At 36.3% G+C, this 24,238-nt stretch overlaps 1 protein-coding gene across 1 annotated transcript in view; it reads left to right on the forward strand.

The window, feature by feature from the left end:
* syt6a (synaptotagmin VIa) overlaps positions 1-24,238 on the forward strand; it is a 69,195-nt gene that overhangs the window by 25,203 nt on the left and 19,754 nt on the right. Inside the window, exon 2 of the mRNA XM_026921359.3 lies at positions 20,351-20,738. Within this exon, the coding sequence (XP_026777160.1) occupies positions 20,351-20,738 (388 nt within the window). The remainder of the gene's footprint in view (positions 1-20,350; positions 20,739-24,238) is intronic.

Below are 24,238 nucleotides of genomic sequence, written 5' to 3' on the forward strand. Positions count from 1 at the left end.
TATGTCTATTTTTTTATTTATTTTCCTTGGGTTTATACAATTTTAAAAGGGGAAAACTCTAAATGAATCCTATAAAAGTCTTACAGTAAGCTTGCATTGCCCCATGTGAAAACGCAACAGCAGAATCAGAAACAGATCAATATGAATTCAGAACAGAAAGGGTAGGTCTGCGGAAAAGAGAGCGCTAGAGTATGTGGAAATAATGTGGAAAAAATATTTTTTTTACAATTTTCAATATGCTGTTAAGAAGTAGAGTTATTCAGAAGAAAGAATTACTCAAAAAAACCTCTGAAAAGGTGCAATTCTTTGTTTTTTCTTTTGCCTTGTGATAGTCTGATAGGTTGTGTCCAATCAGCAAAGAGCATGTAAAGTACCAACCCTTTCTTTTTTGATTTAATGCTGATGTGTTTTTGGTTTTGCTGTTGCGTTCTCTCTCTCTCTCTCTATGTATATATATATGTATATATATATATATATGTTTTGCACTTAAAGGCCACAGTACTTGCAGATGTAGCTGTGTCTTAATAATTCAGGTATAGTATATTGCGGTTATCTTTTTTCACTGCAGCCTGCATTGCATAACTTCCCAGTCAGGGAATTGCATATTGATCTACAGACTATAATAAGAATATCTGATTTTTTTTAACTTCTCTGCACTCTGACCTGCAGTTTCATTACAGCTGCACTAACATTGCAGAATTATAACTATTTCATGGTCAATCGTTGCCCTCTGTAATTGATGCATAAGAAAGTCCAGCATGATCGAGAAACAATCGAAGACCTCAAAAGCAGCAGGATTTGCAATTTACAATTTGTCAGGGGTCTGTGGACATCAATAATGGTTGTGCCTTCAAAAGATCAGTCAGCCTTTTTCAGTTCATCTTTCAGTCATCGACCTACATTTTAGTTGTCATTTAAAGTCTTTGGGTTCCAGTTCCATACCCACATAGCTGAGTGAACTCACCGAAAGGCAGTAATGAAAAATGCATTATCAATATTTCCCTGAAATATCATCCACAGAACCTTTTTTTGCCAAAGTGCAAAGAAGAAAAGAAAGACATTTAAGATGAAGGCAAATCAATACTTTAAGCTATTTATTCTGTTACTATTTACTCTGCTACTAGTATAATTATGACTCTTAATTACTTCAGATATTAAAATTAGAGCGCAAAACAATCAATTTGTTCTAGGTATTCTGAGGTCTGTAGATGTGCATGTCCCTTAAGCTTGCCCAGAAATAATTTAATACTTGTAGTCAGAGATGTTTGCTGTTTCAGTAATGAGAACTACAGGTATGCATAAATTAGTATTCATCATAGTTTATAGTAGAGAGCACTTAAACAACTCGGCATAGAGCTAAATCTGTCCACTGTCTACTGTGACCAGAATAAAAACTCACACCTAAACACAATCTCCTGTTTATGCTCCTTATCTCTTATCTCGTAGATCTCTGATTACACTTAATTTAAGATCTATTGATCCAAACCCTTCAAACACATTAAAGGTCTATTGACCCAAACTCTGTGACTACTACAGTTTCCTCATTCTTGAAAGTACACTGGACATCTTAATTATTGCTCTGAGGTATGTAATAAATAGGACATGTTATTAACACACTAATGGTTACCATCACACAAGCTTAATTACATGCACATGCTCTTTTCAGTGCAATCAGAAATAATGTAAAAGCTTTTAACCCCTTCTCCACATGTAATAATAATAATAATAATAATAATAATAAATAAATAAATAAATAAATAAATAAAACATAACATACTATTTAGTATGGGAATAAGCATTTTTGGATGTAGCCTCTCATTATCATAAAATAAATAAGTATTCAAGCTGGATATATTATCACCCACAGAAGGTAACTGAAGTCAGCCCATATTTGCACAGATGATAGGAGCATAGCCATTTAATCTGGCAATAAATGCAAGTGAAACATTAAATTGAATTAATGTGCTTTCATGTAGAAATTTATTGCAATACCTTTCAAAATTAAGACTCCCATAAACTGGTAAACGGTGTGTGAGCAGAAAAACTATAAACGTCCACCTCTTCTGTTCATAAATACATTCTATCACAAATGCTCTGTGTTTCTGAAGTCCAGCTAATAAGATCTGCCAATCGGCCTTCCCCAGTGCTCTGCAAGTCACCTGCTTCTTCGGTTAATGAGATGTGTATAAATAGCCTTGGCGTTATTGCCAAGACTACTGGGTGGCTTTTGGTGTAAGCTCCAGTTAGGACAGTTTCTCTTTGTAGTATCTCCAGGTGCTGTGGTGTGAACTTGGAATATGGTAAAGCTCTACTCTCTCTGGCTGAATTGCTGTATCAGAGCCTTTTCAGACAGACTCAGAGGTGTTTAACAAGCTATCAGACTGACTGACTTGAGAATATTATGAAAAGTAGTCAAGAGTTTCAGAGTTGCACTGCTTTAACTGTTGAGAGAAATAATGAGCGGAACATGGAACAGAACTTTTTTTTTTTTTTTTTTTACAATTTTTTTTAGTGAATCGTACCAAAACAAGTCAGTATGGCCAAGCTGAACCTCAGAACTAAAAAGTTGAGGACAGGGCTACGAGTTTTGAAGGAGAGGGAAGGAGAGGCGGGAATTTTTTTAAATATAGTTTAGTTATTCCTCGTCTGACTTTTAATGGATATTGGCACACTTTCCGTCTGTTAATTTTCCTCCATACTTTAGTTCCTTCCAGGATTCAGTCCTGTATTGTCTGTCCTGTATTGCTGTGTTTTGTGTTGATATATTAGTCTGAATTATCGTTTACAGTTTTTGCAGCTATAGTAAACTAACTCAACTGCAAAACTCAAGTTTATTGGGGACACTGAATAGTCTTATTCAAAAGCAATAGTTCTTCATTTCATGCTTCACAGTTAGCAAGTACAACTGTCAACCGAAGCAAATAAGACTCCCTCTGAAAAGCTGTTGCCAATTACTCATAAAAGTAAAAAGCTTTTCCAACTACTTTTGTAGTACAAACTACCATTGAATTAGATGTCACAAGTGCAAAGGACAGAAAACTGTTCATTCTGAACACACACCATAACACATTGCAATACTGAAGCTGACATAGTGTACAGATAAGCTACATGTGATCGATAAACCCAGAGAATACCACTCAATGTACTTTGAGTCATTCCTGAGAATTCTTCCTTAGAGTTTTAGAGCAAGTTATATATAGACAAAGGGGAAGGTTAAAAATATATATTAGCGCAAGAACACAACGACCACATTTAGGCATTTTTCATGGCAATATAACTTACAAATATTATGTGTGTTTGTTATGAGAGGATTCATTAATGATATGGTAATATGAAAAAATAGCTAGAGAGAGAGAGAAAGAGAGAGAGAGAGCTAAATTTACTGTTTAGCTTGTTCAGCTTTAACTGTCAAAAGGTTTTGAATCTTTAAGGCCTTTTATTCAGCCTATTATTCTGTTATTAATTTTAAATTATATTAATCAGAGCAACTAGAGCCAACAACCCCCATTTCTAATGTTTACATGCCAGTAGAGACCTTGATAAGGCAGGAGCCAAAAACTCTGCAGGAGTTACAGAGCTGAGCAGCCATGCACCATATTGTTTATTCTGTAGATTGGCTTCAGTGAAGGAATGAAGTCCCCTGGTGAAAAAAAACCCAAGACTAATTCACTTTCTACCATCAAGACTACATCTAGTCAACATGACTGCGTTTAGTCATCAATCACTGAGGAAAAAAGGAAATTTCTCTAGTGCTTTCTGTGCTCCAGTGATCTGATCACAGAAAGATCATTGCCTCACTACGTCTGTTGTCTCAACATGAATTTTGTGCCTCACGCCTGAAATTGGCACATTTGGACGCATGAGAAGCGGATATGAGAAATCACACTTGTGTTATCCATAATTTGTAACACCTTGTGTAGCGAGAAAACCTGGTGATGGAGTTTACACACAGTGATGGACACAGATCAATAAACACCACAGGATTCTATCAAACCAATAGTGTTAGTGCAAAATCAAAAACGCAGCAGGAAATGAAACCTGTAGAGCTTCTTGTAACGGTCTCACATTAGGACATAATGACAGTTGGGACAAATTGAGGATAAGAGCAAGCAGAAGAAGAATGCATCTTTTTAACCGCTAATCTTGCCATGTGAAACAGACATCATAATGGAAAAGTGTGGATTTGTAATATCATAATTACATAGTTGAAATTGGATGATACCAGTATGTTGGCTGAAATGTCTAAACTGTTTATCTCAGGTCAGCAAAAATCTTCAGGTTTCAGTTCATTTAGCAAATAGTCAAGAAATTAAACCATTTTAACAAATTACTATTAATTATCCATTTAGTTCCAGTTGGGACCTCTCAAGATGTCAAGTCTAATAATATAATCGGTAGCTTAATTTTAAAAAGAACGCATTTTAATAATACATTCTAACTCTGCTCAAATGACTTGCAGTTACTTAAATGAGTTTATTATTAAAGGACAGTAATAAGTTAGGGCTGACTGTGTTTCTGATGGCTTATACATAATAAACATGACCTTTCTACATTATGAATGTGTAACAAGCCACATAACCTTGAAAAGCAAGTCTACATTTTAAACAGAATCACATCCCTATAGTGAATTTATTACAGTAAATGTAAACTTAGTAGAAGTGCTAATGAGTTACCCAGGGTTTTATTACTTAATCAAACCTGTATTATTTATCTCCTTCTTCCTTGGAGTGTGTGAATATTATTGCAATGTTTCAGAGCTGTTTCCCTCATCAAGTTTCCTTCCGATTCCCTCTTGAAAGAATCTCAGTCTCTATATTAAGGGTTCAAATATTTTTTGGCCTGAATGAAGGGACAAACTTGGATGCATGTGGAACTCAGTTTGAATGTCTGTCCAGACATCAGAATTTGTCTAGAAGTAATAAAAATATGATTAAGTTTGCTTTTCAAAACAGCAAAAACTGCAGATGTGATATATGAAAGCAAACAGGAGCTTTAATATAATTAATCAGGGTTGCTCGTATAAAGCTGCTGTCTTTCAAAGATAAAAAGACATCGATATAAGGTGTAGTTTCTGGAATCCACATGAGATGTGGATTTGCTGTTCCCAAATGGCTTAAAGTGGATATTTTTGGACTTTTTTGGAACCAAGTATAATGGTACAAGGAAGCGAGACTGGGGCTGATTTCTTTCTAGCCCAGACTGTGAAGATTCTCTGTCTTTAAGTGTGTTTTTCATTTTTTTACATTAAAAATTGGATTTATCTGTGAACTACTCAGCCTACACATGCCAGCTGACATAACTTTATTATTTATTCTGCTAGCTAGCTGACAAGCTAGTGTGCTTGTGTACAAAATTACCATGCTAAGTGTAGCTGAAGCTAGGAAATCTCTTCATCTAAATTGTTCTCGGTTCCACGGCAAGCCATTCTGGCCCACTGCTCCACATGTATAATTCAGAGACATGAGGGGCAGTTGATGAAACAGTACTGAAATCCAGAGTGTGTTTAGTTTTTACAGTCTAGTTCAAGGTATGATTCTAAGGTGCCATGGGGTGGTAATTTTTTAATAAGGTGTCACCACAAATTAATATAGAGGCCAGAATGTAATATTCTGAGGCCATAAATTGGGTAACTGTAACTGAACACTTATGTTGTCACACATCATACAACACAAAGCCTCCAGGTGGTTATTTGAAGAGCATATTAGCTTTGAAAATTTGCATAACACACAAGACTAATGGTAAATCCATGCCACATAACCAGTGACTCCAGTCTTTATGCATCATTCCAAGATTGATGCGTAGGTTTCTGTTACCAAAATGGCCTAATTTAATTGATTTCCATTAGTTAAGTATTTTGTGGCCACAAAATAAATCACATCAAGCTTAACGCAAGGTCTCAATATATGAATTTATGGGCACACTTTGTAAAAATTAACCATCATGTCACCTCAGTGTCTCCGAATAATTTCTAGCTTTTTTCTGAGGTTGCTTTGCTGCTACTTTCTTATCTATAGCAATGCACGAATTCATTCTAGCCGTTTGGGTACAATAATTTTGGTTGCGTTTAGTTTGCTACATACTGTGCCTCCTTCATTGTTAACATGCATTTCGACGAGACTTTACAAATTTTGCAACAGATCTTGGATTCTATACAGGCATGCTAATGCTTGCTGCCTCCATGAAAAATGGAGGACATCTGGGGCTCCAATCTGCAATCGATGGACTACAATCCCATTTGGAAAGTGAACTGCGATATATCTTATTCGATGGTCCCTCGTTTTTTTGTTTAGGCGCTGGATTGTGGAGATCAATATTTCGGCAAGACAAGGAGAAGTGACAGGGAAAATTAGGTTGACTCATCTCACTGGATTTAACGACCTGTTAAGACAGAGCACTATGGTATTTCCACATGACATGAATATTGACTCCGCAGCTCAGGGAAACCTTTAGCTGAGCAAAGTAATAATCGTTATTTGCACTTATTTGGACATGCAGGATGGGACCAGAAATCATATTGAAAATTAAAATATTATCATTACTTTGTCATATGCCATGTATGAGATTTGTATTTGGAAAAGCTTGATTACATGTTATTCATGGATTTTCTACATTATCACTAATGTCTCCTAGAAAATGTTTTCCTCTCCACGTCCTGAGAAAAAATATCAATATTTCCCAGTGCGTATAACACTGTAGCTCTAATTAGCTGCTGTTACTGACCCCAACGGGGATACTTGGGCATCAGATGGCTCATTAACACTTAGCCATCTCCCTGTCTTTTGGCTACTGTTAAACATAATGTGACTCTCGGTTGGATATTAAGTGACATTTAGTAGTTTTAGAATTGAAACTTATGATTTCTTGCAGTTATTATTATTATAGGACTCAGTGTAGTTAAGTAAGTATAGGTTTTTTTTGTTTGCTTGTTTCAAGATATGTCAAGATGTGAAAAAAATGTAACCCAATGAAAACGGTTCATGACTGAACCAAAATAGAACAATGAAAAAGAAGGTTAAAAATGTACTTCCCTTAAATTTCAACAGCATGTGTTTCCAAGTGTAGATTTATTTATTTTTCATACACATTAAATCCACCTTACAAGTGAAACGGCGTATATCCCAAGTACAGCACTGAAGATTAAAGGCCTCATTCAAGTGCTCTCTGACCACCCTGATGTTTCAACTTATTACTTAGCAGAACCTTAAACACTAAGCTACTATGATACCAAAATAAAGCTCCAGGGAGGTGAGTGAGTCTTGCTTCTGGTTTTCAGCAGTGTAGAAACTGAAGAGTACAGATAATTTCATTCAACAAGCTGAAAATGGTGTCAGCTGAAGCTTAACATAATTTATTTTTTGCAGCAATTGCAAGATAAGAGAACTTTTTTTCATCTTGTAAAAGTAGCACAGCTACTATGTATTCAGAACTACAGATACTGTACCTTTAGTACAGAAGTATATTATTAGTAATATAAGAATATTACTAATAATATAGTATAAGTGCATTAAATGTATTACCATATACCAAAAAACTGCAATTCTCTAGTTGATTCATTTTCTATAACATCTATAACTGGCTGTAGTTCCAGCCTACAGGTCCAGGAGAAAATCACGTGTTTATTTTAATGCACTCATTCACATACATTATCATTTCTATACTAACACCTTACACAGGGACAAGTATGGTGGATGCTCTACATAAATAGTTTAAAAAAATAAGTGCAGTTGATATGGTATAGTTTTCTGTTCGAAGGCATTTAGTGAACATTTTTCGAATGAGTCTCCAGTTTCAGTGCTTTGTACCAGTCAGGTGTAAATCTGGAACTTTAAGTTTTCAGACACAGGAAAGTCTTCAGGACAGAGGGGTTTGCAGCGTCTCAGTGACATGATATGATGCAGGTTTTTGTCTTATTAACTTCAAGAGAGAGAAAAAAGAGGGGCTGATGAGGAAACAAGCATTTATAGCTGTGATAACATAAGTGATTATAGGTTTCATGAATATTTCACAACCTTGAATGTAACTATAAATGGATAAAATATACGACGTCATTATTTAATAAATAAAAAACCGTTAGCATTGTCAATTATAAGAGGAATAAAACACTTCAGGATGTGCAGTATTGAAAAATAACTACATTTATAGCAAATAACTAGCCATATACTTATAATTAACAGTATGTGAAAGAACATCAGTTGCTCTTTTATCTGCAGTAACAACTTTCTGGTCCATATCGCGGACGGTCCAGAGCCTATCCTGGGAACACTGGGCTTGAGGCGGGAATCCACCCTGGATGTGACGCCAGTCCATCTCAGTGCGCTAAAATTAGGATTTTAGCTCTCAAGAATGCTTTGAGTGATTAAAAATAATTAACCACAAAATTTTAAGTAGTAAACTGCTTTAAAACAAAGCTCAATTCCACAAGTGTACTGTACCTAGACATACCAGTATATTAAGAATGTAACTTAAATGTAACTTCAACAATTTGAACAAATGAACAGATATTGTGTTCTAACAAGATACAAACATAGATACAAACGGATGGCGCACTATTATTATTTTTTTTAGATCTTGTCAGAAAGGTTCATACAGCTACAGATACAAATATTTGGAGCACTAAACAGATACAGATAGTGGCTTTGTCTCACACCCGTACAGTATCAAAAGTAAACTGTAACACTTTCTGTAACACTATATGTGTACATCATATTTTTGTGTTTTTACAGTAAATGTGCTAGTTCAGCAGTTCCTGGATAGTTAATGATGAGTACATTGCTATTAGCTTGAAACTAGCATAACATTTAAGTCCTATAGCCATACTAGCTGAAATTAGCATTATCAGAGATGCAGTGTTCAACCAAACATAACCTATGCATATAGTGAATTACAAGGTTTCATTAGTTTGCATCTTGTACAAATGAAACCGTAGGAGATTACCGAAAGTATTCATATGGAAAAACAAATCATCTGAATGACCAGTTGAGGAGATTCACACACTACGGACAATTTGGAAATGCCAATCAGCCTAAAATGCAGGTCTTTAACCTGGGGGAGGAAACCAGAGTACACAAAGGAAACCCCCGAGGCATGGGGAGAACATTTTTTGTAATTTTTGCAATTTTACATAATCTATGAGGCAGAAGAGCACATGCCGAATGTGTAAAGTCATTTATGTCCAAAAACACAATTTAAATATTGTTCCAGTGTCGCGGCTGAAAGAGCTGAAAAAGGGGGAAGGAAAATAGCATTAATTAGCTTAAGCAAAGCAATGTATCTGTTTTGTAAAGCAATTTTATTGAAATGATGTGGTGGCCACACATATTTATGACATGTAGTCATTGTAAATGAAATGTACTGTATAGTCAGAATTAGCTGCATACAGCTCTATAAATGAATGTGTTGAAATTATTTTTAATGCTAAAAGAAGAGATGATAGTAGTGTATTAGAGAATTATTATATGAGAAAAAACTGATTTCTTGCTCACTTAAAAGAATGCTAATTTGAGCGATTTGTTTTTTTTAATTGCCGTTTGCAGATATAAACATCTCATTGTGAAATAAAAGAGAGAACGGGTATTTAAAAGAAAATCAATAGCTGTCTGTGTTTGTATTCAAGACTGGATAGTTACCTCATCTGATCCCTCACCTGGTTTAAGCAGAGCCGAAATTCTTTTTGAATGTTTCAGGCTGCAGATCTATAAATAAATAAATAAGTAAACAAATAACCTACATACAAGTTGCTGATTGCTAGTTGCTGAAGAGGATTAAGCTTAAAGTATTGATTGGTATCAATAGAAATATCTATTTGACTGGACAAGATAATGAAAAAAGTGAGAAATGGTTCATTCTACTCCATCGCCCATATATTGATCGTTCTCTAGGCAGACAGAATTTAGCAGAGTGCCTCTTATACTTGATGTATTGTACAGAAAATGATAATGATGTATCCTTACAGAAAACTTCACCATATCAACAACTCCACATGTTTTTTTTATCCATTTATTTGGATGTCCACCACACAAGTCCCTGTGTTAGCTGTTATTATAGAAATGATAATGTATTAGAACAAGTGCATTAATATAAACCTATAGTTTGTCTTGCTGCTTTTGACCAATCAGTATCAAGAATTCAACAACATGAATAATATATGCAATATAATTTATAGCTTATATAGCTTACTGCGGTTTTATACGACTACATATACTACTGTTATGGTTTTACATCACCACAGGTTGCTATATGCTTGAATAACATGGTAAATATTTGATGTGGAAGAAGGAAGCATGGCAGCACTTATTCTCAACCAAGTCTCACTTATTCTCATAAAAAACTTAAAACACTGCAGCCCTGATCTCAGCACAAATACATAAAAAAAAGAAATATAAAATATTGGTTTTGTGTAGCTCTTTATATCATACATACATATTAGCACTGTATTTATAAAAGGTATAAAGTGCTAATAGTGGTAATAGTGACGGTTATTTGCGCTGTTCTCCTTCAATCAGTCTCGGTGAGCATGCTGTGGGCCTCCAGCATTCTGGGATCTGGGGGATTAGGGGATTTGAGACCGCAGTGAAAACACAGCCATGAAATATTGCAATCTGAAAACAGTCCAGGTGTGGCAGGGAGATTTCCTGGCAGTGCTGATATGTGCCTCAGTGGAGAGCCGTAGTAAATACTCCTTCTGCGTTGCCTGGGGTCTCTTGCAGCAAAACGTGCTGCCTCACCACCAATCAAAGCAAGAATAACACTAAAACTCTGTCCCAAATCCTTCACTTGTCCACTTCTCTCAGCTCTCTGCTCTTAAATCCACTCTGATCTGTTCTTTTTTGGATGTAAATGTCTAAGTTATTCTTTTTCAGACTGCAGTTATGAAGGAATTTAGAAAGTAATGCTCAATAATAGCTTAAGGCATGAAGTAACTTATGTACAATGTCAGAAAAACTGTTTATGCATACAATGTCTGGGTTGAGAGCAGAGAAAGAAAAAAAAACGTATCCCCAAGCTTTTTGCTATGGAAGTCTTGTCACAAATAAGCAGCGTGCCAACTTTGTTCAGCTGTATTCACACCTGGCAGCTGACTGACTAACACTTTACTTTCCTATTTCATGCTAGCTACCATAATTTTGTGGAAAAAGCATTAATATTGAATGAAAGACCTGCAGGATCTGCAGAAACAATGCACTTTTTCTTTAACAGTAGTCACTGTCTGTAATGCCACAATCCATCACTGTAGATCCTGTTCTGGTAAATATCAGCTGTCATGGACACACAGCATGACAGAAGAGGAACATGAGGCAAAAAAGTAGTGAGTATATCTGCACTACTAGCATATACAGTATATATATATATATATATATATATATATATATATATATATATATATATATATATATATATATATACACACACACATCACTCAAGTGCATATAGAGATGTTATTATTATTGTTTGTACCTGCTATTCTATAACGAATTTATTTTTTTACATTTTCTAAAGCATAAATAAACTAATAGCCTGATTTAAACCACCGTGACCCTGACCAGACCATCACTGATGATGAATTAATGAATGCTAAATGCATAATGCAGCGACTCATGTTCACATTAATGAATGTGGTCTTTCTTTGTCCCACGAGCTTCATATCTGACCTCTCGATCATACTGACATGGTTCATAGCTTGCCTGCATAAAAGTAAAAAAGGTGCGTCCCATGGGATCCCAGTCAGATGCACGCATTTATAAACATTCATTTTCCATAAAATTAAATGGCCTTTATTCAAATAAAAACATATTGCAGGCTGTTTTGCAATATCCGCAGAGATACTTGGGGAAAAAAAACTTACCAGGCACTTTTCTTATAAAAGCACACAATAGTGTACCTAAGAGAGCTGATGGAGTTTTAAAGGCAAAGGTAACTTGGTAATTAGAAATATTAATTTTTTTGTACTGTTTATAATCAATTTTTATATACTTTCTTCTCATTATATTTGAAGGTATCTTTGCTTTATAGAATTTCATCCCACACTTTTGCACAGTTCTGTAATTACACCTCATAGTAAGCCACTTTATTAGTGTTTAGTTGGGCTAGTCATATGTGTTAGCTTGTTAGTCCACTATGTGCTCCTATAGTGAGTCTTTCTTTGCTTAGCAGAGATAAGCCAATTCATGAGCAAGCAGGTGACTGGGGTACGCTTGGCGTCTAATGGCCCTGTTTCCATGGAAACCAGGTTACATTCAAAGACACTTGAAACGAAATGCCCCCAGGGCCACGGTTTGGTCTCTGACTTGTCTTTCAAAAGCTTAATTGAATCGGTGGGCCCTCAAAAATGGCTCCTATGCTCCACATCCTTGCACAACCAAGGTGAACTCTGTGCCTCCAGAGGAAAGGGAAGGAAATTAGCTGCTCTCACATTTCATCAGCTGTCTCAAACTCTAAGGCACAGATATTATTTGGAGCTCAGGATTAGTCCAAATACAAGTGAGGTATCTCAAAACTGTTGACCAGGTAGAGCAAAAAACATTCATTATGTCCATTTAGCTGGTGTAAATCACTTGCTGTCAATCACTGTGACAAAAATGTTTCTGTAGTACTATTTATGTAATATTTTTTACTTTAAGCCGCAATAATTGATTCCCTACTAGTACAAATAACTAGGAACATTTATAAGACATGATAAAAAATAATTTTTTTAAGCCATAGACACAGCACAAGTGTATTACATGGCTGAGGAAAATTCGTTTGGAAAACTGTGGGTCATGACAGCCTGCTTGTTTGTGTTTACATGGGCCACTTTTTATAGCCACACCCCCAATACACCACTCCTTCACATTTCAGTTTGTTCAGAAAGAAAAAACCTGACTGAAACTGGTACGCGCCCAGTACAGCCAGATACTTTTACAGTGAGCAAAACCCATGCTGTGCTTCGAAAAAACTTAGTGACAAAAAGACAGAAAATCATTAGTAAAAACCCAAATAAACATTGATAACTCTTATATTAACTTATTTTGACTATTTAATTACTAAAGTCTTTTTTTTTTATTAACAACGATGCTCCTGGTCAGGTATGTTTACACAGTTTGAATGCTGGCTTCACATAGCAAATCAAGTAAATACATTTTTATGCCAGAGATTTATGGTTAAGCCTCTACGCTTTTGATTGGAAAGTTCAAAATCGAGTCCTGCCAGTGCTAGGCACAAAATCCTTAAGCTTTGATACTTCTAAGGGTGTTTTGACTAACATATCTGCTAAATTAATTAATCAAATGAAGGTACTAAACCCCATTTATTTCCAAAAGCATGTCTTGCTCTGACTTTCTGATTTCTACACAGCCTGTGCTTTTAGTTTTACAGCGCACTCTAGGCAAACGTGTTCTCTCCAGCACCCCTAAGGGTTTTTCTGTGTGTGTTTCTGGGTAAAAGCTTAAAAATTCTGCACAGGGAACCCTACAACAGAGCTGTTTTGAACCCCTTTAGGAAGTTAAGAACCCACAAATCAAGAGCCCTTCTGGAAGCCTTTTTTTTAAAGAGTGCAGAGCTTAAAATGCCAGAGGTAGTGATTACTACTATAAAATGTGTACTATAAAGTGTTCTTTTAAGTCTCATTTTTGGGGCTTTGTTTCTTCGTTAACACATGGCTGAACCGCCAATGTGTATTTTTTCTTTTCTAAATTACAAAGATCATTCTGAATATTTCCTCTCGGAGGTTGTACACTATACAGGGATATTTTCTATTCAATCAGCCTTCAAAAAACATTCCATGTATAAATTTGTGGGACTTTTTTTGTGGCTAGTTTGAGGTTTGGGAGTAAAAGAAGACACGAGGTAGTTATCATTTCTAATTTTCTGTAGTCTATACATTTTAATTCATGTATGAAGACTACAAAGCAGCAGGTTGAGACATGCCTTGTAATGTTTTTGAATTCCTACTACAGTCTGCTACAGGACTAAGAATGATTAATACATATTATTATCTTAGAGTGACTTAATGAGGTCTTGGTTTATTTAATTATTTAAATAGAGCAATGTCTTAGCTATATTAGGTGCTACAGTGATCTCATGTTCCCTTATGATACATGATCAGTGCCTGGTACAGCAGCATATGCTTTAAAATGAGATATATCACACACAAGTGCCCTAAAATAACATGGCCGTGCACTGAAATTTTGAACATAGAGATCCCTGTTTCTGAAACTTAGACTCTCGCTAGTATTCTGTTAGATTCACTATGGCCAAATCACACAAGTATTCATTATTTCATATTTAAATTAGCCCTAAAAATCAAAATAAAAGCTCTTACAAACCTGCCAGGCGTGTAAAGCAGTGCCACTATTTGTATCAGTATCTGATTAGGGCTCCAAATATTTGTATCTGTATCTGTATTTGGATTTATACACAAAGAGGGTGTGCTCTAAACCAGACTTCTTTTTTTTTTTATTATTAAGTATGAACCCTACCACTATGCCTCTGGAGACACTGGAAAACACTGGGGGAAAACAGAGGTTGAATGCTAGCACTATCAACCTCAGCTACATCACTGTTTTTTAATCCTGCTATTATTTTTGCACCTGATCGCAATATTTCCCAAAATCTAAACAGACAAGTACCCTAATTTAAACCATGGCAACCCTGACCAGGCAGTTACTAAGGATGAATGAATAAATGCTAAATGCATCTCGCTGTGATCTGAGCACTGAGTTTTTTTTATGTTGCGTCCTACCAGATCCCAGTAACAATGCTCAACTTGTCACAACCAGATCCAAGCTGTCCAAAAAAAAAAAAAAAAAGTAATAATAATAGTGCACCTCCTATTCGTTCTTGGATATGTAACTGTTTTGAACACATTATCTGTTCATTCTGAATAATGTATTCGTATTTGGTTACGTACTGATCTTTGTACTTAGGACAAGTGGTGTATTGCAAACCTGCAATCTACTGACAAGTGGCTCATTAATGGAGTGCTAATTGTTGGGATGGGATGATCAGACCCACTGGGCCCACACTCCCACATCTTTGTGGTTCATTAGCCATGTCTCCTGGGGTGGAAGATTAAACCAGGCTTCACTCTCATCCACTGCTCTGTGCCTTTTGATGGCTCTTACACTTCAGCAGTAAATGACAAGAGAAGCAATTCATGCAAGACAATCTGTCTGTTTCATGTACACACAAGGCCATTATGACGAGAATGCTGTGCTGGCTTTGGACATATCCACTTTGCCCAACCTTAGTAGAACAATAGTTTAATTTTGAATATTATCTATTTACCTTGCAAGACTCATATTCTGTGACAGACTATTGCAAAACGAACAGCAATAAGCTTGGACTTTTTAAAAGAAGGTTATACCACAGTGCTGTTAAATTCTTGATTCTGTGATGTTGATTAATTTTTTATATCAGCAGCTCAGACAGTAGTTCCAGTGTCAAGGTTAATATTAATGCGCTCTATCTAATGCATTCGATCTACTTGTGTAACTTGATTTGTGTAACGTGTGTAATTCTTGACATGATGAAGGTTTCTGTGAGAAGATGTTTATTTAGCATGTATGGAAAGAATCTTCTGGGTCAGTGTTTTCTAACAGTCAGAGGTAAAGCTGCTCTACAGGACAGAGGACTTTTCACTTTCCGGTTTCTCACTAACATATTAAGGTGGGGTTTTTTTGTCTTTGAGAAAGAGAAAAAAAAGAGAGACTTGGGAAAGAACAACTATAGCTGCTATAACTTAAGTCATACGAGGAGTTTGACTTGTTTCATGGACATTTTACAACACTATAGAATAAATGGAAACAATACAAAGTGTTCTATAATAAAAAAAAATAATCATTGGCAAATTTGCTGTGGTATAAATGGAATAAAACTCTTTGGAACATTGGAAAATAATCAACTTCATGGTGGTAACAGTAACTCTGCAACATGTAGGGGTGCATCATATCACCCCTTTTTGATTAATTTCCTATAAATCCAATTGTGTTTAATTCTTTTCATGAGTTCCATTTAACATGTGAAAAATAATGGAATAATGGAGAGTATGCAAAATACTGGCCACTAGAGAATATAGTGTGACTGTATTAAATTGTGTTAACGCTTCAAATGCTAAGCACTTCATTATCCACTCACTTGTGACGCTCGTTTATAATGTGGAGTCGAATAAAGTGCTTAGGATCTGGAGAAAAGATTTACCAACATGACAAAATGATTACACCCACCTAACATAATCTCTATTATCACAATATCAGAAATTAAATAGCCTTGAAAAGCTAGATTCTAGTTTCTTTTTCCATTAACATTAGAATTGTTATTGCTAGGTTGTGAAATTAACTTATAAAGGCATACTAATTGAGTTGCAATTACTGTATTAATTGCACAAACACTTCATCGCTTTTAATATGCGGAATCAAAACAATATTTTCGTAAATGTTAGATTTTAACTTGCTGATGTCTCAGTGCAGTTAGTGATCTTCAAGCACAACCCATATCAGCTATAGGCTAAACAGTTGAGCCTAGTTTTAATACACAGAGCTTTACGTGGCTAACTAGCTGTTAGCCTGTCTTTCTCTTAATTCTATTTTGTATCAGTTGCAAAAGAAGGCCATTGTAAGGTTTTATTTTTATGGCCAGAGAAAAGCAAGCAATTAAATATGCAGAATTGCCAGCAACCATTTCCATTACGGCTGCTATAAAACAGTGTGTGCAATTTTTCATTGCAGAAAAGCTGTCTTTCCGTGATGCTGTTATGCACGTCTTGCCATCTATTGAGAAATGGGAACAGTCAGACTTCCTCTGACCAGATATGAAGCTGTTGAAGTCTATCAGATACAGAAACAGCATGTTTTGTGTTTATTCCACAAGGATCTGGTTTGGTTATTAGACACTTCCAAGTGGCAGCTCTGAAACAAACAGCAGATTTTAAAGGTGCTAAGTTCATTTATACCACAGTGCTATTATAATTCTAAAAGCTTTCAAATTCTCTAATTATAACAACAGCTTTGATCATACTTGTCTGAAAGTATGACATGTCATACTTTAATACATGATTAATACAATTACTGTGGTATAAGGGGAATTAAACACGTCTGGATGTACTGTTATTCAAAAATAATCACACCACACCATCCTTTTATTATTTTCCTATAACAGCGTGTCCTGTCATGGTTTATTACTTATTTATAACTGGGTCAGAAAAGGTGCATGAGTGCCATAGTTATTTCTTTCTTTGAAGCAAACACATTTATTTGCTTTCTTTAATTCCTTTTTTTTTCATTATTAGTGGTCCTAGTGTGGTTGTGGCTTCATTTATAAGGAGTACAGTAAAATCGCTTCTGAATATTAGAACTGGGAATCCATCTTCAATAAGCACTTTAAACTGGTCAGGGTCATCGTGGAGTGTGAAGTGTGGTGGATGGGATGCCAGTGTAGCGCATGGCACAATGCACACAAACACATTCACACCTCGGGGCAATTTAGCCCTATCTAGCAGAGGTGCTAGGAAACCCAATAACCTGGAGGAAACTCAGGAGTCAACTCCAAACAATAACCCAAGCTCAAGATAGAACCAGGGACCCTGGAGCTGTGAGGCAGGAACCCTACCCGTGGCTGTGCCATCCTAATGGGAGTGTTATGAAGCATAATTAATACAGCCATTATTATTATTACAGGATACTAACACTTTTTGTGTTAATAATGGAGCGTGAAAACTGATTCATTTAATTATGACAGATTGGCTATTAAGACAAGGACATGCAATGTCAAGCTCCACTCTTCTATATTACCCCCTGTGGTCTGCCAATGTAAATCTCTACACTCAAGGACATGGGTTTGAGTTAAATATGGGTGGTGAGTTTGAATTATAATATTAAAAAGCTGATATTTGTACACTATCTGTGGAATTTGTTCTGTTGTTAATACCAATGCTGTAAGTAAGGAATAAAGCATGATGGGACCTGCTGTCATCAGTGATGGCGTGCTGTGTTGTAGCCCATCGCAAAGTCGATTATATCACAACGAAAATTATTATTTTCCAATAGCAACATGTCACAAAGTGTTTTATTCCTCTTCTACCACAGCAAATGCCAACTATTACCATTTTTATTTATTATAGTTATTATTATCGTTACATTTTTAAGTTGTGGAACATCCATGAAATGAGGTAGTTCTTGTTATCACTTATGTTATAGCAGCTATAAACACTCGTTCCATCACCAGCCTTTTATTCTTTCTCAAAAAAAAAATTGCAGCTTGTCATGTTACCAGGAAACTGCAAACCCCGCCATAGTGATGGCTTTCTCTGTTGGAATACTTTCTTACACTTTACCTTTGACAGTTACAACGCACTAACTCAGGAGACTCCTTCCCTTCCAAAAATACTAATGCACATCTTTAAAATACATTTACGTGCTAATCCTAACCTTACACGTCCTTGTGCAAGTTGTTACTATAGAAACAATAAAATATGAGACCAAGCACATTAATCTAAAGCTGTGATTGGAATTACAGCCAGAGCTACTCAGAGTTTGTTGACCAATCAGAACTGAGAATAGAACAGTGCTAAGATATTGCTAGCAATGCATGTATTTAATACGCACTAATTCTGAAAATTTTTGCCCCTTTTATGACTGATAAGCAAAAAACTAATACAGTCATGCAGTTGTACACAAGCCACTTGTAGATAGTGTTACAAATGAGTAAGTTATAGGTCATAGCTTGTCTTAGGACCTCTGTGGTATAAAATTCAACACCGTGCTCATTCTATTTTTGTTAGATTAAAAGACAGATGGTAGCACCTATGGAGGCTACATGTTATCACAGAGCTGCTTTTGAATCTAAAAATAACATGAATTTGATTTTTTTTTTTTTTTGGGAGGAATGATCCTTTCACTCTATAATGCGCTGTGTTAAATAAGCACACACAGTAAGCTTTGACTGCTAAGCTGGTCAAAAGGCCCCAGCTGTGCTGTCAGCGAGGGGGAATGGAAAGTTGACAGGCAGACTTTGTATTGCAATTTCAGATTACAGGGGGAAGCCAGGGATGTGATGATGGTCTAAATCTACTGGAAGAATAAATCACAGGTTCTAGAAATCCCTTCTCCATCCAGGCTTATCCGTGAACCCTACAGAGTGGACATTCAGTTAAGAAAAAACTCTAACTGTGAGGTTTACTTACAAGAATGAGGCAAATAATAATAAACAACATAGGGTTCAGGATATGGGAACAGCACAAAACTCCACATTTTATCATCCAAGATTTCCCTCTGTGCTCGCTTCCAGTATGTTCTCATTTATATATTTAGATATCATAAAAATATCTGTCTAGGTTAATTACATTTCAGATGCACAGAGGAAATCTAGATATGAAGTTATATTCAGTCTGCTGTTCCCATGCGAATTAGCCCCACACAAAGCTCATTGTCTTTATTGTTTGAGTTGTTAAAAATCATTTTACTCATTAAAATCTAACCTATGTCATTGTTCAACAAAGGGCTTTGTGAAAAACGAATGAGGTTCCGACACAAAAATGAGTAAAGTTTGAAAAACCTCAAATTAGACTTGGCTGCAGACATCCATGCGTGTCTAGAGATTTGTGTTTCATTTGCCTACTCAACAAGCTCAGGGATCCCACCATGTGCATTACTGCAGATAAATCAAACTAATCAAAGCCAATGGGCAATAGACGACCTCGGCTTCAATAAAAAGAAACAAAGTCAATCTTTCTTGCTCAGCTTGCACATCACAGGGAGAAAAAAATAACAATCATCCTGTCTTGAGATTATTTAAAAAAAAAAAAAACAATGCTAGAGCTCCCAGCGGCATGCTGAATGACAGTTCTGTCTCCACTGCTCTTCCGCCTTTTCATTTTAAATCAATGTTTGCATAGCGCTTGTCAGCATTCTAGGAGACTCTCCAGCTTTATGGCGTTCAAGTTCATTTCCAAGCGTATTCTATATAGGAGAAATTGTGCATTTGTTTCCTTCCACACCCACTCATGGGCATTTCACAGATGGCAGCATTGCAGCATCTTCCACTGGCATTGTTTCTTTGAAAGTAGATTACAGGCCTATAGCTATGCTGTATGAGTGATTAATTACATTGCGCTGTATTCGTGTGGGAGTGTTATGATCATCACTTTTCAATAGCCTTTGTTTTGCCAACTGAGGATTACAGATTTCCTTTGCTGCCTGTAAAGCCACTGTCAGTGAACTCAATGTCAGTGATGATATGTGCATGTACAATGTGTCTATAGCAGGGGAAAATATATGCCTGAACCTAAACATGTATGTTTCTGTCTCTCTCACTGTCTCTGCCATCTGTTTCCCCATATTGTGGCATTACTTTTTCTTGGCTTTCCTCCTCCTGGCTACAGACGTCACTGTTGGCATCCCCATTGGCGTGCTAGTGGCGTGCAGTTTGGCATTGTTGCTACTGGTGGCGTTAGCTTCCTGGAAACTGTGCTGGATACCTTGGCGCGATAAGGCCGTGACGTCCTCCAGTTCCGTCGCCCTAACCACGGACAGCTACCCGTCCCTTCAGCCGCTGTCACGTGCACCCAGTCCCCAGCAGCCCCTGGTTGGCATGGCCATGGAGAAAGTGAAGGAGTCGCTGACACCCATGGGCTTCCTGGAGGCAGCTGTGAAGATCAGCCACACGTCACCTGACATTCCAGCAGACGTGCAGCTCTCCATGAAGGAACACTTCCTGAGGCGCACACAACGCATGCAGAGACAGACCACAGAACCAGCCTCATCCACCAGGTAGTACACATACTGTATATCTGTGTCTGTGTGTGTGTGTGTGTGCGTGTATGTATATGTGTATACATATATATATTATATAGCTCATTCATATATAATATAATATATAGCTCATTGAGATGTAAACAGTCATATAGATCATTAAAATAAAATAGCAATATTATATTTTAATAAAATGGCGATAAAAATGCAACATGCTAGAGAAGCATACAAAATCAGAATTTTTCACAATACCAATAGGTAGTCCTTCTACTAAGATGGTTAAAACCTGTATAAGTAACCCAGAAAGTTATTACATAAAGTGGTTATGAATTCGTTCCTTAATACCATAACAACTGCTTTTTGATAATTGTGGTGTAACACAGTGCCACTAACTGTATCAGTTTAATGCTATGGAATGAATGAACATAGTCTTTGTTTATCCAACAAGCTTCATATCTGACTGCTCACTCAGTTTTGAATATAAAAACATCCCGCTTGCACTTCTCTAGTCTCAACCAGATGTGATATGAACTATTCTGTCAAGCGTTCTAAAAAAAAATTGTATTTGTATCTGTTCATTCTGAATAATGCAATAGTATTTGTTTACATCCCTATATGACAGACACTGTTGCAGTGGCTTAGTATATTTTTTCATATAAACTAGTTTTTGCACAAATTGAGCAACACAGTCTTGATGGATCCATGTGCAGAGTTTACTGGAACAACAAACCAAACTGAAAAAACAGAGAATAAAGAATTGAATTATCTAAAAGTGCAGTATATACAAGAGACAGGCTAGTATCATAATAACACCCAGAGAAGGTAACAATAGCAGACTGAGCTTTAACAGGGTCAACATGCCTAGTGGTAATAAGTGCAAATTGCAGACAGATGACAATAACATCCAGGTAACCATGGTTACAGTTCTCCTGCTAACAAGGAAAGTCCCTGTAATGCTAAGGATGTTTCCGGTCCTGAATGTCACAGACAGAGCATACATATGTTTTCAAAATGATGACCTTCAACAAAATGTGTATTTCTATAACAGAAGAAAGGTTTTTTGGACCACAGAATGGAGAGGATATCCACTGCAAAACAATACCAAAAATCAATCAATCAATCAATCAATCAATCAATAAAACAACAGTGAAACTAGGCAAATTCATCAAATATTTCTTATTATACCAAAGGTTATTATACCATAGTTTTGATTCATGTTCTACAACAACAGCTCTGACAGTAGTACCACCTCCAAGGTTTATATTAATGTGCATATTTGAATATGTTGTCGTTTCTATAGAAACAACTTACAGAAGGACCTGTATGGTGGACACTCCATATGAACAGATTTTTAAATTGTGTATAATTGTTGATATGGTGAAACTTTCTGTGAGGAGATGCTTATTTAGCATTTATAGAAGTAGACCCCAGTGTCAGAGCTTTGTAACAGTCAGAGGTACAGCTGTAACTTTAAGTTTTTACTCACTAACATGACAAGCTGCAAAACAATGTCTTACTAACTTCAAGAGAAAGAAATAAAGAGAGGCTTTTAAGGAAATGACTGTATATAGCTGCAATAGCATAAGCCATGACACTTGTTTCACAGAAATTCCACAACATTAAATATAACTAAAGAGATAAAATGTACAACATGGCATTCTTTACTTAATAAAAATTTGTTAGCTTTGGGAAATATCCGTGGTATAAGATGGATTAAACACTTCAAGACATCCTGTTGTTGAAAAATAAAGAACTACTACTACTATGGTAACACTAACAATGCTTTGCGTCAAGTCGCACAGTTTCTCAAACCACTATGTCATTGATTATTTGCCTATAAGAGCATGCCCCATTGTGTAGTACTCCTTAAATATAAGATTACAGTAAATCTGCCAATAGAACAAGACTATTTTAGATGACTCTCACTTTAACTCCGTATAAATAATCATGGCATTTTCACTTGATATATCATTTTTTGCAGTGTGTACTATTTAATGGATTCTACAACATAATGTCCTTTTATATTATATAATTTTTAGACAGGTAACCACAGTAACTGAGCAATCTTAAATATTGAGATTATTAGATGCAACAGTAGTATCCTTTGGTTACTTGTGTGTTTTGTTCTGACTCTGATTCTTACATGGTGTGCGCAAGAATACCATCTTCACCCAACAGAACAATGTGCCACACCCTAGAGCCAGTCGAAAAAGACAACACAAGCAGTTACGCAATCTTTCATTTACAGTTTCCATTAATTTAACTTACTTACTATGGAAACTGGGAGAGTGCAGAGATGTCACGGAGGTCAATCATTTCCAAATTGTTCAGTGTTGGATCAAGCACAATAAACACAACCAGCAGATTGGTGAAGAGAGGGAGAGAGAGAGACAGAGAGAGAGAGAGAGAGAGAGAACTATCGGGGCAGATGGAAATCAGTGGTGTCATGTAGCGAATGTCCTCCCATGCCAAACAAAATTGTCTGTGTTGCCATCATTGATTTTCTGCATGTTCTCTGATAAAGACCAGTTCGTTCTCATGCTAATTTGTTAACATGAGGTAACCTGCCTCTCTTTGCTACAGGAAATAGATGCAGGCTATCATAAGAAAAAAGACAACCCCATTAATAAGCTGATTTTTAATTTTTCAGTTTTACTTGCAAAAAACATTGTGACAAAGCAGCTTTACAGAAATCAAGATTTAGATCCCTAATGAGCAAGCCAGAGGCGACAGTGGAGAGGAAAAACATCCTGAGAAGACATAAGGAATAAACTTTGAGAGAAACTCGACTCAAAAGGAAACTCTTCTGGGATTAAAAATGAAAAATTACAGTATACAGGTGTAGATTAGTAAAGACAGACAGTACTAAGTGTGCTGAAAGGATGTTTAGTATGAGCAGACTGTAAGTCAGAGTCCTGGAATGAGCACAGGACAGTCTTTATGATTACAGCAGCAGCTCTTATGTACAAATCTACAGCATCCCAGTGAGATTATTTAGTTAAGCAAGTTTGAGACTTGGGATTAAACTGTTTTTTGGGAAGTACAAATCTCATGTAGGCGCATCCACGGCAGCAGACAATGGCTACATTTACATGCACATCAATATTACAATATTAATCGGAATTTGCCAATATTCTAATTAGTATTGAGTCTTATAAACGCCGCAATACGATTGCCTGATTAAGATTAAGACAATACATGGATACCCCAAATTCTGATTCCCACTCCTGGAATATGTCTGTTTTAATCGGAAATTTGTTGCACCCCAAACACCTTATTCAGAAAATTCACTGAAAGGAGATATATGTGCATGCTCAGTATGCAAGGAATTGTGGGTGCTAACAGTTGCTTAGCTGTAGGCTAGGGATTTAGGAGTGGCGACTCAGGCATACTTACAACAGCCAGGTATACAGGAATATTCCGATGCCTGTACACATATAAACATCGTATTCGGAATATGGCTGCATCCTGAATATAGACCTTAAACCGAATTTGATTAGCTGTGCTGTATGTTTGTT

This window comes from Pangasianodon hypophthalmus, chromosome 16, assembly GCF_027358585.1.
Source record: "Pangasianodon hypophthalmus isolate fPanHyp1 chromosome 16, fPanHyp1.pri, whole genome shotgun sequence".
NCBI lineage: Eukaryota > Metazoa > Chordata > Actinopteri > Siluriformes > Pangasiidae > Pangasianodon > Pangasianodon hypophthalmus.